The sequence below is a fragment of the Nematolebias whitei genome, chromosome 9 (genome assembly GCF_014905685.2).
Source record: "Nematolebias whitei isolate Nwh7 chromosome 9, NemWhi1, whole genome shotgun sequence".
In the NCBI taxonomy this organism is placed as follows: Eukaryota; Metazoa; Chordata; class Actinopteri; order Cyprinodontiformes; family Rivulidae; genus Nematolebias; species Nematolebias whitei.
Genome location: NC_056506.1, coordinates 4,414,632 through 4,430,372, shown reverse-complemented (window position 1 = coordinate 4,430,372; position 15,741 = coordinate 4,414,632). Strand labels below are relative to the sequence as shown.

General features: G+C 41.7%; 1 protein-coding gene across 1 annotated transcript in view; it reads right to left on the bottom strand.

Annotated features, from left to right (window-relative positions):
• Positions 1-15,741, bottom strand: part of cnpy1 (canopy FGF signaling regulator 1) — a 179,017-nt gene that overhangs the window by 40,341 nt on the left and 122,935 nt on the right. Inside the window, exon 5 of the mRNA XM_037682058.1 lies at positions 10,700-10,762. Within this exon, the coding sequence (XP_037537986.1) occupies positions 10,722-10,762 (41 nt within the window). The 3' untranslated portion in view covers positions 10,700-10,721. The remainder of the gene's footprint in view (positions 1-10,699; positions 10,763-15,741) is intronic.

Below are 15,741 nucleotides of genomic sequence, written 5' to 3'. Positions count from 1 at the left end.
ATGAATCATGTATTCTCAAGGTTTGGACTTCCCCTCAGGGTGAACTCAGACCAAGGTACACACTTCACAGGTGAAGTAATGAAAGAACTGTGGAAGACGCTAGGCGTCAAAGCCAACTTCCATATTGGCTACCATCCACAGGCTTCAGGCCAGGTTGAGAGAGCAAACAGGACAGTGGTGAGTATTTTGAAAAAATACGTAGCCGCAAACCACAAGGACTGGGACGTGAAACTCCCTCTGGTCCTCATGGCCATAAGGGCCACTCCACACACATCGACTGGCATCTCTCCTTTCGAGATGATGACGGGTCGACAAATGACTCTCCCTCTACACCTGTTGTACCAACCAGGCGATGCTGCCATGGCAACAGCCTACACTACACAACAATACATGAAAGACTTGGAAAAACACCTTAAAAACACTTTTGCTTTCGCACAGAAAAACCTGGAAAAATCAGCTGAAGGACGCAAAGCGTACTACGACCAAAAGGCCTGTCACGAGGAACTCCAAGTGGGAGACAGGGTCTGGTACTACACGTTTGCCCCCACAACTGGGAGAAGAGTGTCCGGGACCGGAACTCTCGCCCGTAAACTGATGCCCAGATGGACTGGACCCCATCTGATAACAGACAAACTGTCTCCAATTGTCTATCAGATAAAAATCAGCAAAGGCCAAAAAGAGCCAATTGTTAAATGGGTACATCGAAACCAGGTTAAACCACACAAGGTGTGCAAAGAAACAACTCCTACGGGACAGCGTGATTGAATCTGACAACCAGGGTGAGGTGAAGCAGTGAAACAATGTTTCTAGTTGCTTAGTCACTACTCTTGTCGATGTTGAAACGTTGTTTACTTGGTTTTGGTATTGTTTCTGAGGTAAGAATGAGTTTTGTATGTATTTTAGTTGGAGACTGTAACGGACTTTAACTATGCCAACATGCAGTTCACTCGTTAAAACCTAATCTTTGCGGAGTCAATGTAGATTAATGCTACCTTAAGTACCATAATCTACATTGGTCTCACAACGCTTAAGCCAAACCTACTCGAACAATTCTATTCGGGGGGATAGCTAATTCTTTTTGATGAGTCTCGCCATAGACTCCTAAAACATTTATGGGGAAACCAAACACCCAATCTCAAGTCGTTCGTCTAAAAGGACAACAGACAATTGAACCAAACTATATTTTGCCATGTAAAGCTAACTTAAACCAAGTTAGGAATGGAAAAATAGTTTGGAATGCCCTTCTATAGGTATAAATCCCTATATGAAAATTTTTCAGCATGTTCCACCCCTTAACTGGTAGCTGTAGCTGTTCCCAATCATAATAGCTTACACACCAGGTGCATATAGGTTAAGGCCTTATGTAAAATCCCCTTCATAAGCCCACCTTAAACCACATAATTGCATGACACATTGAACCAGAACAGCACCGACTGGACGTCACCCAGCGACGACCTTCGCTGGAGGAGACCTGCAATCCTGACGTTGGTCTCCAATCTTCATCCAGTGGCCGCATCTTCAGTTCAATCAAGGGAACCCCTCTGTATGCTGATCAATCCACACCTCCATTCGTTGTGGATTTATCGTTGTGGATTATATGACTTTTTCCAATGGATTACAGACTTTGTTTCCAAGGGGTTAAAGCATTGCTACAATGGAATTACCAACAACATTATGGAATTACCAACAACATTATGGATTACCTAAATCGTTGTGGGATTACCTTCTTTGACTTTTGTTTTCCTCTTGCTGGATTACATCAAGCTCAACGACATTCGAAGGCGTAAGTTCATGTTGGAATTCATCCCCATGGACAGGCGATGATTTCCAAAGGGGGGACTGTAATGAACTAAGCCTCAGGTCAAAACCTGGACCTTCCTGGGACAGGAACTGTTATTTCATTGATTTGAGTCCAGAAATACAAATTAAGCTCATCCAGAGACTTTCTAAGTGTGTCCTGCTCTGATCAATTGAAAGAACACTCTCTTTTTATTATCATTACTATTTTACAATATCTTGATAATCAAAGTGTGTTTAGTTCAAATCATTTTTTAAATGTTGAAGTGAACTACTCATTTTAAATCAACTGTGAAACAGTATAAATGATTTTTAATCCTCATTCAAAGTAGAAATCAAGTTAAAATGCCTGTTACAAAGTAATGATGCATCTTTGATCTTCTGTCTGAAATGAGAAGGAGTGAGTCGGTCAAAAGTCAAGGAACGGTCAAAAACATGTTTATTGGAACGAACTGTCATGTTTTTAAAACCTCTCAGACATAAACAGAGGAGCTGGCACCTGCTGTCTGTCATCTAGCAAAAACATTTCTCTGTTTGTTCCTAAAACATCTTCGCTGTTTTTCTGACTTGTAGTAACCCTCTTACGTCACTAAAACCACACCCCTGTTGGTTCTTTCAGCCAATCAGGACTTCCCAAATGAACCGGAAACAGAACTCTTTAAATGTTGACACTTCCTAGTTCCAGTCAGTTGCTAGAGAGAACAAGAAGTTCCAGACATGATCCGAAGTTCTGGAATGAACTGAAGTTCTGGAGCAAACTGACTGGTACTGATGGAGTTCGGCTGGAGTTCCTGTAGGAGCCACGATGCCTCGCTGTGACTCCACCCGGTGAAAACTTCATAACTTCTGAGGAGGTTTGTTCTGTGGAACTAGTTCTCACGACTTCTAAAGAGTCGCAGCCGCCCTGAGGAGACGCTGAAAGGTAGCATGCCAGTAGACCTCTTGACCGCCGCGGATTCATCCTCTGCAAGGTAAAGAGTCGTTGAGCTTCACTACCAGTGTACCGCGGGTGAACTGCGCTTCAAGGGAGCGTGTCGTTCTGGTCTACAGACCTACATCTTCATCCATCTTTTCCTCTCCATTCAAACTCCTTCATTTTCCCATCTTTAAAACTCTTCTATCTGCCAGTAATTAATCCAGATATTTTCAGAAATGTCTGTTGTAATTAGTTGCAAGTGAGATATCATGGCCGTATGATTTCTCATTGTAAAGCTCGTTAATTAAGCTGTGTTAATTGTAATCAATCAGAATAATCAAGTGTACAATGTTTGATGTTAAATTTTGATTCTATTAATAAATGACCACATTCATTTTGATGGGTCAAAGAAAATTAACGTCTCACGTCACTGATTAGACCATCTCCGACACAGTACTTCTAAGCACAAGATCACTCAGTCCAGAAAAATGAAAGAATCCGTTTAAATTAAGTATAATATCATGTACTTGAACTAGTCCAGATATTATAAAATGTAAGAGAGCACCCCTGAGCTGAAACCATCTCTCTGCTCTCTCACTACAGTAACTTGCGCATTTACCAAATGGGTAGAATGCCTACCAGCTCCTAACGACACAGCACAAACAACTGCCATGTTACTAATGAATCATGTATTTTCAATGTTTGGACTTCCCCTCAGGGTGATTTCAGACCAAGGTACACACTTCACAGGTGAAGTGATGAAAGAACTGTGGAAGATGCTAGGCATCAAAGTCAACTTCCATGTTGGCTACCACCCACAGGCCTCAGGACAAGTGGAGAGAGCAAAGAGAACTGTGGTATGTATTTTGAAGAAATACGTAGCCGCAAACCACAAGGACTGGGACGTGAAACTCCCTCTGGTCCTCATGGCCATAAGGGCCACTCCACACACATCGACTGGCATCTCTCCCTTCGAGATGATGACGGATCGACAAATGACTCTCCCTCTACACCTGTTGTACCAACCAGGCTATGCCGCCATGGCAACAGCCTACACCACACAACAATACATGAATGACTTGGAAGAACAACTTAAAAACACCTTTGCGTTTGCCCAGAAAAACCGGGAAAAATCCGCTGAAGGACAAAAGGCGTACTATGACCAAAAGGCCTCTCACGAGGAACTCCAAGTGGGAGATGGGGTCTGGTACTACATGTTCACCCCCACAACCGGGAAAAGAGAGTCCGGGACCGGAACTCTCACCCGCAAACTGATGCCCAGGTGGACTGGTCCCCAGCTGATAACAGACAAACTGTCTCCAGTTGTCTACCAGATCAAAATCAGCAAAGGCCAAAAAGAGTCAATTGTTAAATGGGTACATCGAAACCAGGTTAAACTACACAAGGCGTTCAATAACTCCACAGGAGACAAAGATCTCACAAAGTCAGACCTCGTGGGAAAAAAGTTGTCCAAGCAGAAACTAAATAAGTCCAAGCTTGATTAAGTGTCAAGATAACAACTCAGACGCGATAACGTGATCGAATCTGACAATCAGAGTGAGTGACGCGCTGAAACTTTATTTTCTGGTTGCTTGATCACTACTGTTGTCAATGTTGAAACATTGTTTATTTGGTTTTTGGTATTGTTTCTGAACACTCCCAGCAAGAATGAATTGTGTGTGTATTTTAGTTAGAGACTATGAGGACCTTAACTATGCCAACATGCAGTTCATTTGTTAAACTTCAATCTTTGCGGAGTCAATGTAGATTAATGCTACCTTAAGTACCATAATCTACATTGGTCTCACGACGCTCAAGCCGAACCTATTCGAACAATCCTATTCGGGGGGGGGGGCTAGCTAATCCTTCAGTTGAGTTTTGCCATAGACTCCAAAAACATTTAGGGGGAAACCAAAACACCAAACCTCAAGTCGTTCGTCTAAAGGGACAACAAACAATTGAACCAAACTATATTTGGCCATGTAAATCTAAATTAAACCAAGTTAGGAATGGAAAAATAGTTTGGAATGCCCTTCTATAGGTATAAATCCCTATACATAATTTTTCAGCATGACCCACCCTTTAACTGGTACCTATAGCTGATCTAAACCATGACAGCTTATACACCAGGTGCATATAGGTTAAGGTCTTATGTAAAATCCCACTCATAAGCCCAACTAAAACCAAATAAATGCATGAACACATAGAACCAGAATGGCATTCAATGGGATCCACCAGCAGCAACCTTCGCTGAAGGGGCCTACAACTTCAACGTGGGTCTCCAAACTCCATCCAGTGGTCGTCTCTGCAGTTCAATCAAGGGAACCCTCTGCATGCTGATCAATCAACACCTCCAATCGTTGTGGATTTATCATTGTGGATTATATGACTTTTTCCAATGGATTACAGACTTTGTTTCCAAGGGGTTAAAGTGTTGCTGCAATGGAATTACCAACAACATTATGGAATTACCTACAACATTGTGGAGTTACCTAAACCGTTGTGGGATTACCTTCTTTGACTTTTGTTTTCCTCTTGCTGGATTACATCAAGATCAAGGACATTCGGAGGCGTAAGTTCATGTTAGAATTCATCTCCATGGACAGGCGATGATTTCCAAAGGGAGGACTGTAGTGAACTAGACCTCAGACCTCAACCTGTCTCTGAAGACCTTCAGGGGACAGGAACTGTTATTTCATTGATTTGAATCCAGAAATACAAATTATCTCAAGAGACTATTTAATTGTATCTTGAATTAATCAATTGAAAGAACACTCTTCCTTTTTTCATTATCATTATTATTTTAGAATATCTTGATAATCAAATGTGTGTTTAGTTCATACCATTTCTAAATGTTGAAGTGAACCACTCATTTAAATCAACTGTGAAACAGTATTAATGATTTTTAAACCTCAGCAGATTTTTGATCATATAGTTTAAATGGCTATTTACGAAGTAAGTGTGCATTTTAGTTTTCTGTCTGAATGAGGAGTAGTGATGTCGGTCAAAAGTCAGAGACAAACAGAGACGAGTTATTAGAACGAAGTGTCTTGTTTTCAAAACTAGCAGACAGTAAATAACTTCAGCTGGCACCTGCGTTTGTCTCACTTCGTCATAACATTCCTGTCTGTACTAACCGTTCGTAAACATTCCTGCTGTCTCTTGACTCCTAGTGACCCTCTTGACATCACTAGAACCACCCACCTGCTGGTTGCTTCAACCAATCAGGAAGTACCACGTAACAGGAAGTGTATACCCCTTTAAAAGGAACACTTCGTGGAACTATTCAGTGCGGTCATGGAAGTTCGATGCTGGAGAGTTCAGTCCTGAAGTGCAGTCCTGGAGTTCAGTGCTGGAACTCAGTCGGAGTCTTAAGTCTTAGGGCTAAGTCTTCAGAACTTGGAGCGGATGGATGGGACCGTGTGCCAAGTGGTCCCTCCATTGAGCGGAGTCACGGCTCGCATCGCTGTGCACTCAAAAGGAGCAGTAAATGCTTCACTCCTAAGGAAGCTTATTCGGTGGAACTGAGTACCTCATGAGTATATGCATTTATTCTAAAGATTCCCAGCTACTTTAACCGGAGACGCTGTAAAGGGATCGTACTAATGGACTTCTGTTCCGGAGTGGAGGGATCCCCATCTAAGGTAACAAAGTCCCTACACATCCTGAAGTGTACCGGAAAGCTGAGCGGGGTGTCGGAGGAAAGGTGCAAAGTTCTGGTTTCACACATAGCTTCCATCTAAACCTCCTTTTAAATTTTCACTTCTATTTCTCCTCTTTAACTTTTCTATTTGCCAGTAATCTAGATGCCTTCAGAGGTGAATCAGCCTCAATCAGTAATGTTCTGTTGTCTTGTTAGTAAAGCGTGCCAAGTTTTTATTAATCAGAAACAGATCAGCAAATCAATGTGTACATGTTTTGATGTTAAATTTTGATTCTGTTAAATAAATGACCGCATTTATTCTGATGGGTCAAAGATAAAATGGCGTTTCATGTCACTGATTAAACAATCCACTCACAGTTATCTTGGTCACATGGCCGAAATTTATCTCAAAAAAGAAAGAATCCGTTGTAATTAACAATTAATATTCTTTGTGCTTGAACTAGCTTTAAGAATAATTAATTAGTAGTGAAGCTAACAGGAAAGCTGTCCTGACATTACTACATAAATGTAGCAAATTTAGCCTCTTTTTGCGGGTGCTCAAATACCCCCAAATTTTAGCTAAGCACCCCTGAAAAATAAAGAAACAATCTATACCCTGATGCATGCTCAATAATCCAGGTAGAAAACTCTAACAAAGTTAAGTCAGGTCCTCTGGACAGATTCAAAAGATATAAAATTTAAAAAAATTGTTGAAACATTTAGTCTTTTATTCAAAAGACTTTGTCAGTCCGAGGAACTACAATAATACAATCAATACAATTTTGTAAGGAAACTCAGTTCACAAACCTTAGATTGACTAAAATATTTAATTTGGAATAAATATAGAATAAATGATGACATTGTTAAACGGAACAATAAAATGTATAATATTTTTGTTTTGCACAAGTTGGACCCTCAACGTCACCTGTAAATCAATCTGGTAGGCCCGTCAGCAACTGACCAATCAGCAACCTCAATTTGTTCTGAAGTGAAACAACCCTTACCTGCAGGAGCTGCAGCCCAGATGTCCTCCCAAAAATATTGGCAGGGTTTTGCTTTACGGACACTTTGCGGTTATAGATTTCATAAAAAAATCATCAGATAAGGTTAAACATTGTCAGTGGGGAACATGTAATTCAGAGACGTGTTACCCTAAGCGTTTGGAGGGTGGAATACATTTTTTTCCATTTCAAAAACTAAACTAAGTCTGGGAAAAATGTAAAAGATGATAAAGGCCGGCAGCTGAATACAACAGTTATAAACAGGAAGTAGCTACCACATGTTCATCTGTACGAAGCTAACTGCAGGTAAATCCTGTCATAATTACATTGCATGCTTAATGATTAACGGTTAATACTTAAAGCTAGTTGTGTTTTGTTTTGTGTGTTTTATATGTAGATATTTTTTCATTCAAATTTTATTTATACAGGTTAGTCTCATTGAGCCTCGAGGAATCATTTAAAAGAGAGACCCAGGGGGTTAATTTGAGTCGGATCCTGCCAGAACAAGATCTGGGAACTCTCTTATTTTGACAGGCTGTGTTCTGGCAACTCTTTGCTCGGATCTGGCAACTCAAATCTCCGCCCCTAAAAGTCCAAAGTCATCGCACATTTTTATTTTGATTATTTATTAAAAAATACAACAAGAGGAGACAATGCCCATAGCCCGGCGGACCCAGTCTGTGGAGTGGATGTTCCAGCCACAGAACGTGCAGCACACCAGCTCGCTCACATACTCCTTCCGAGGAGCAAGAGAGGAGCCTCTGGAGGAGATGGGGGTTTGAGGACGGAGGGACAGATGGTCACATTTACGCAGTGAGGTGCTGCGCGGAGTCCTTCTCTTCTCCTCCTCTCCAAATATTATCCCTCCTCAGCGGTGCTGCGCACTGAAAAACACCCCCTCTCCTCCTCTCAGACCCCCCAAACAGAAACGATCATTTATTCAACAGAATAAATAAATGTCCTGCAGACGGTGCACGTTACGCACAGCGTCTCCAGACAGCTCTACAGAGCACACACAACTGCTGATGTGTCTGAACTCCTACATTTCAGACATAATAAATAAAAAAAGTTTACTGTAAAAAATAAATTAAAATATAAAGAGAGATATGTTTGATGTGTTATTCACATTATACATCACGATTCAAAACAACGGCGCTCATTTGTCAAAATAACAACAGAGATCAAAATGTCAAAAAGACAAGGGAGCGGTGTGGTCGCCGATGCGAAAAAGTTCTGGGGGGGGGGGTGAGCATCCGCTCAGCCCCCCTCGTTCCAACTCTACGCTCTCCAGGAGGGAGTGAGCAGCGGGGGCTGCTGCTGACGTCGCCTGTCCCGGGGGAACCATCCGATTCGCTCCGAGAGTCTGCGTTAAAAAGAAAAAAGGGTCGATGTCGTCGTCCAGCAGGTAGCAACCCGCCACGGAAAACTGTTCCTCGGTGCTTACCTTGAAACAAGGCTGCTTGTCTGCTTCTTCTCGGGGAGGAAGAACTCACCGGGACGGCAGGAGGTTGGCGTGGCGGGGACCCAGACAGCCTTAGCAAGGTTGTGCCGGTCAAGCTGGACAACTTTCCTTCTTTGTTCTTCTGACAGTGCTATTAGCTTGCTGAAGAAAAAATGGGGAGCCGATTACCCGCTCTTTACGTAATTCATACGGACCGGGTGGGGCCCACACAACAGGTGGGCGTGGACTAAATTTTTTCAGTGCGATGCTTTGCATGACGGGATAAACCCACCAGCGACAACCTTAAAGGGCAAAGTCTATACGAAATAGAACTGTTTTTCAATCGTAAAACAAACAATTAAAAAAACTTACATTTGTCTGAATCATTAGTGAATGTGTTGTTGTTGTTATCAGTGTCTTATTATCTTGTGCTCTGGTCCAGTGTCTTCATGGACGATGTGTGTGAGGGTGGACATGTTTGGAGGTTGCTATGTTGAAGCTCCATGAATCAGCCTCTCTGCAGCTCTCAGCACCTTCACTGAGCCTTGAGGGAATCACTGAGCTGCTCTTGTTCTTCACAGGTAGAAGGTGGGAGCTCTCGTCAAATGATGATCTCCAGCATCATCTAATTTACTAATTTACTTTAATAAAAGATGGATGGATGTCCTTAGTTGGACAACATGAATTGAATCCTTCAGGTGCTTCAAACTGTGCCATGACACTGGAGCAGGAGCAGCGAAGAGTTCAGCTCAGAACCATGAAGTGGAGGGGGGGGGTTAGGACACCTGACAGAATCAGAGCTGCTCATTCACACATAACCTGCTGTTACTCTTCAAAATAGTAATTTTATTGTGTTTACAAATGTAGGTAAATGTTGATGTTTCACAATCTGTTAAAATACACCAAAATGCAGGAAATGGCATCTCTGTTATTCAAAATTGTTGGGAGGACCCACAGACGCCTGCCCGTTCTTTACAAATGAAGCCCTGGAGAGAGCTGTTTTTAACAAAGAATGATGACAACAGTAGACAATCATAAAAGAAAGAAAATGAGAAAGGGAATGATATAAAAAAGACACAAAAACAGCTACATTGTAAAGCGGTGTAAAACACTAAAAACAGGAACATGTCAGCGTTGATTTTTGCCATGAACTTAGCAGATGTTTGAAGTCACTTAGAGAGGTCAGGTCGAGAGCTTCAGATCGTTTTGCAAGGTGATCCAAGATACAGGAGCGGAGTAGGAGAAGCCGTTATTTTGATATGTGATATAGCTATGTAACATAGCATAGCAACACCCATTAAACATTTCTCTCATATTTTTAACAAATAATCAAAATTTTATTAATGACCCACTTAAACTGTAAAACTGATTTGTAATTTAGTTGTGCTGTTTAATTATATTTTTGTGTTTTTAATTAAATTGCCAATGACTGAACTTTTAGGGACGAAGGTTTTTTTAAGTGTAGAAGTGGAAATGCTTACTTGTCTTGAAGGGGCAGCTCTTATGTGATATTAGGAAGCTCATAAGTGGCTGCTATGTTAAAAATTTGGGTTTATGTAATTATTTTCAGATTGCATATCCAATATAGGTTTTATTTTTTCAAAGCAGTCAAATTTGTTCATAACCTTATTATTAGTAAGCCTGAGAGTCATATGATCCAAGCAAACAGTTACTGGAACACATCCAGTCAAAATAAGAGTTCCTGGATCCTGTTACGTCAGGTTCTGGCTCAAATTAAGCCCTGGACACCATCACCCTTCATCTTCACACTACTGAACAACAGAGAGGACCCCCAACTCCAAGAGAGGTGGAGAGAGCTAAATGAATGCACACCATATGGTTTCTGAAATCATAACTTTTTATTTCTTCAAAACATTCACTGTTTACCAAACATACTAGACCTGTGGAGGAGCCCTGGAAACACTACAACTCCTCGTTTAGGTGACTGCCATCTTTACAGTAACCTGAAATCACAGAGATAAACCAGAAATCAGACCTGAGTCAAATCATTTACAGATACAGAAAAATGTCAACAATAAGCAGGATAACAACAAAGTCCATGCTCAATAATCCAGGTATACAATCCAACATTTTTGGATTGTATACCTGGATTATTGAGCATGGACTTTGTTGTTTTCAACCAGCTTGACACGACTGTCAACAAGGAAGAGGACCGGCAATGGAGGAGGGGGCGTACCAAAGAGATCATCTTAGCACCAACATAACTGGTTTGTTCCACTTTGGAGTAAGCTGTTTGGGGGAAGAATCAGTTTTGTTGTGTGTTTCCTTGACTGATGAAGCCTTCTGGATCGAAGGTGAAACATTTCAGCACAAAAAAAGAAACTGTCCAGATGACCTGACTGAAAAATGTTGGATAAGCAGGATACATTTTCATTTCACTGAATTTCAAAACACTTTAACTTTTGTTCTTTTTATGTGCTCTACAAAAAAATGACATTGACATAAAGATTGTATTTTAAATAAACTGACAGAGGCAGCACGGTGGTGCAACTGGTGGAGCTGCTGCCTCTCAGTGAGCAGGTCCCTGGTTCAAATCCCGGTCAGGCGGCCTTTCTGGGTGGAGTTTGCATGTTCTCTCCGTGCATGTGTGGGTTTTCTCCGGGTACTCCGGTTTCCTCCCACAGACCAAAAACATACATGTTAGGCTGATTGGTAACTCTAAAGCCTCCAGTATACTGCTGCGTACGTCCGTTCACGCATACGTACGCGTGTACTGTACGCAGAGGGTTCAGTCATTAAACTCCAGCATACACATTGTGTCTGCAGAGCAGCTTCACAGACAAGGGACGTTTACCTTCGGGACAAACTGAGATCGCCGATTGGTCATTTGCTGACACGCCTACTGGATTGATTGACAGGTCGGGAAAAAAAAAAAAAAAAAAGTGAGCGCTGGCAGCCTCAGCCACAGTGGTGTTCAGTGTTTATAGGTTGTTATTAAAAAGATCTAAAAAATAAAAAAAAACAGGGAGCGCTGGCTCTACAGCCCACACATCAGACCAGCCCACCAGGAAATCTCCAGATCCTCCTGCAGCCATGCTGGACCTGAGTTTAATTCTCTCGTGACAAATTCCTTCATTTCTCACCATTTCAGTCATGGCATCAATGGAGGAGGAAGAGATCTCTTGCCTCTTGGCAAAAAAACAAAAGAAAAGGCCAGATCAGGGATGAAGAAGGGGAATTTAATTCATTGGTGTCACATACAAAACAGTCCGTTGCTGGGCAGTTTATTGTGCAACACCGCGTAAGCGTATGCGGTCGTAAAAATTTGAGCTTTGCACGGAGGGTACGCTGGGGGGTACATGCGTACCTCTGCGTATGGATGTACGCGGCAGTATACTGGGGGCTTAAGTTGTCCCTAGGTGTGAGTGAGAAAGTGTCTCGGTTGTCTCTATGTGTCCCTGTGATGGGCTAGAGACCCGTCCAGGGTGTACCCCGCCCCTCGCACAGTGATTGCTGGACATGGGCACCGGCGACCCCCATGACCCAAAATGGAAGAAGTGGGTAAAAGATAATGGATGGATGGATAAACTGACAGACTAAATTCTTTTATCAGTCATTTATCATATGTAAACTGGTAAAATGTGGAAACTGCTAAAAGAATGTCAAAATTTTATTGTTGCATTTAATGGAACTGTTTTTATGTGAAAAAAGTAGACCCCCGATTGATACCGTAGAGTTTTCAAACTCTGAATATTGTTTCGCAAGTCCAGCACATGGAAATGAATTGAGTTTCAAAAACTGGTCAATCAAAGTGAAGCCACACGGCTCCCTGTTTGCAAATATTCAGACATCAACAGGACTTCAACAGCAACAAAAAGTCCCTTTGTTGTCATTTTCTTTCCTTTGTGTCTCTCTTTTGGTTGGACATTGAGTTGTTTTGTTTTTAATCTTAATTTTATTTGTTCTAAAACTCTACTTGTGCACTGGCTTCCCGATTTCAGTCAAGCCAATGGAAGTCAGCCTCTCTGAGCTATGCAGCGTGTGATTCTGCAGCCTGCACGCACATGGAACTGCTTTGTTGTACTAAAGGTTTGATTGTGCAACATTTTTGCTCTTTACATCCAAACTTAAACAATTTTCTTAGACAAGGTCAGAGGCAGAATTCAACAGCAATGCACAACGGGGGAAGATGTACCTCTTGGGTAAGTTTGGGTAAGTGAAAGACCCTATTCGTAATTTTTTTAATCTTTTTTGTTTTGTTTTGTGAAGCATCAATTAAGGAGGTAATTTAAAAATCTAAAAGTATAGGTATACTATGGGGTGCCGTTTGTAAAGTTGCACAGTCAAAAATTAACATCAATATTTTGGTTTATTTAATTTTTATCCATCCATTTTCTTTTACCCGTTTCTTCCATTTTGGGTCACGGGGGTCGCCGGTGACCTTGTCCAGCAATCACTGTGCGAAGGGCGGGGTACACCCTGGACAGGTCTCCAGTCCATCACATGGTCTATTTAGCTTTAAATAAGAAAAAAATAGGGGTTATTTTTTAAGTCATATTTTCACCATGTTATTCATACATTTATAAATGTCATAGTTCTCAACTAAATATTTAATTTACAAGTTAAATATTTAGTTTACAAACTAAACAATGGACTTTGTGGATAAGGTGAGGGATGTCATCATGGAGACTGATGAAACAATGGTCTCTTTTGATGTCACATCACTCTTTACGTGCATTCCTGTTGATGATGCAGTAGAGGTGGTCAGTTTAAGATTAAAATCAGACACCACTCTGAGCAGCAGGACCACACTTTCCACAGAACAACTGTGTCAACTCTTGAAACTGTGCCTGCAGTCAACCTACTTCACATATGGGGAGCAATTTTATAGGCAGAAACATGGGTGTGCTATGGGGTCTCCAGTTTCTCCTATTGTTGCCAACCTGTACATGGAGGAGGTAGAAAAGAGAGCCTTGACGTCCTTTTCAGGGACACCACCAAGTCACAGGCAAAGACTGGTTCATCCCAAAGATCCAGTCCCCCGGCACAAACAGAGCAATGTTGTGTATGCTGTTCAGTGTCAGGAGGGCTGTGATCAGTCTTACATCGGGGAAACAAAACAGCCACTGGCCAAAAGGATGGACCAGCACAGAAGATCAACATCATCAGGCCAGGACTTTACGGTCACTCTTTCAAGGATGAAGATGTTCACATCCTGGACAGAGAGGAACGATGGTTTGAGAGAGGAGTAAAGGAGGCCATCTTTGTGAAAAGAAATCGACAATCATTAAACAGGGGTGGAGGCCTCCGGGTTCAACTGTCCCCCTCTTACAATGCTGTGATTGCTAGTATCACTCAGCCCTCTGTGAGTAGTAAACAGCCATCAGGTGCTAATGATCCATTGTTAGGCTGATGGTCCTTCTTGAGCATGTGAGCAGCTGGTTTTGGTTGTCAGCAGCAAAACTGGTTGATCCACTCTGAGAAGGTGCTATTTAAGAGACTGAGCTGAAAACAGCACCTCAGACTGAGGAAGTCTCTCGGATGAGAGACGAAACGTTTCTACATTTTTTTGTTGATTTGCTTTGTTTTGTTTTTTTGAATGTCCAGAGGACCAGATTTAACTTTTTTAGATTTTTCTACCTGGATTATTGAGCATGCATCAGGATATCAATTATATTTTTTAGGCTATCCAGACTCGTTTTGCTGGTGTGCTGGACAACAAAGATGTCCTTCTTGCAGCGGTCAGTTGTCCTAAATTCAAACTCTGATAGCTAAGAGATGCAGGGGGGGAGAGAGTAAAAGAGCTTCTGATAGCAGAGTGCTGCACAACTGCTCCTGAACCTGCACCACAGAGCTCCACTACAACTGCTCCTGCACCACAGAGCTCCACTACAACTGCTAGCCAATGTGAGATGGACTTTTTCACTTTTAAGGCACATCCAGAGGAGACCTACTCTGCAGAACAGGAAGTCATGGACTACCTGAGGTCAACCTATGACCTTCAAATTCTGCATCAGTTTTCAAACATAAAATAAAAATTTATTGAGGTATAACACTCCAACCCCATCAAGTGCTCCTGTGGAGCAGATTTTTAGTCTGGGAGGTTTGGTGCTCACACCTAGAATGATAAATGGACTGTACTTATATAGAGCTTTTCTATCTTATCAAGATACTCAAAGCTCTTTACAACAATCTGTGCCTCATTTACCCATTCATACAGCTCTAAACTAGATCTCTACAAACTAATTGAACAAATCATTCTCAAGAGACTAATCAGAGCTTTATCACATTTATACACGGATGGGACACATATCGGAGGCTATGAGAGATTCAGTGTCTTGCCCAGAACACCGGTATGCGACTGCTGGTGGATTCGAACCCCCAACTCTTGCATTGGAGGATGACTGCTCTAACCACTCAGCCACAGCCGCCCCAAGAATTTTTTTTTATTATAAGCCTCACTGATTAGTGGTTTTCTTAAGGCTACCCAGCTGTTCAGTCCCAATTCCTTGAATTCCCTTTGCATTGTGTGTGTGGAAATGTTTTTACTTTCACTATTAAACATAGCCCTGAGTGCTACTGTTGTTTTTATTCAATTGGATTTCACTAAATGTTTAAGTGATCGCCGATCACGATCATTCAGGATTTTTTTCCGGCCACATTTCTTCCTCGAAGATGATGGGTCCCCACTATCCTTCCAGTTTTTAATAATTCGTTGGATGATGTGTTGCTCTTCCTCCAGCATTCACAAACCTCCCTCTCTCAGGTTATTGGATTGATAAACTCTTTTTCAAGAGTTTCAGATTACTCTATAAACTGGATAAAATCCACAGTTCTACCAATTAATTGCTATTTCAACAATTCACTTACTACACAACTGCAGTCAGGGAATATTACGTACTTGGGTATCAAAGTCTCTCCTAAATTGGCAGATTTAACAAAACTAAACCACATCCCACTTTTAAAGAAAAATTAGGATGAT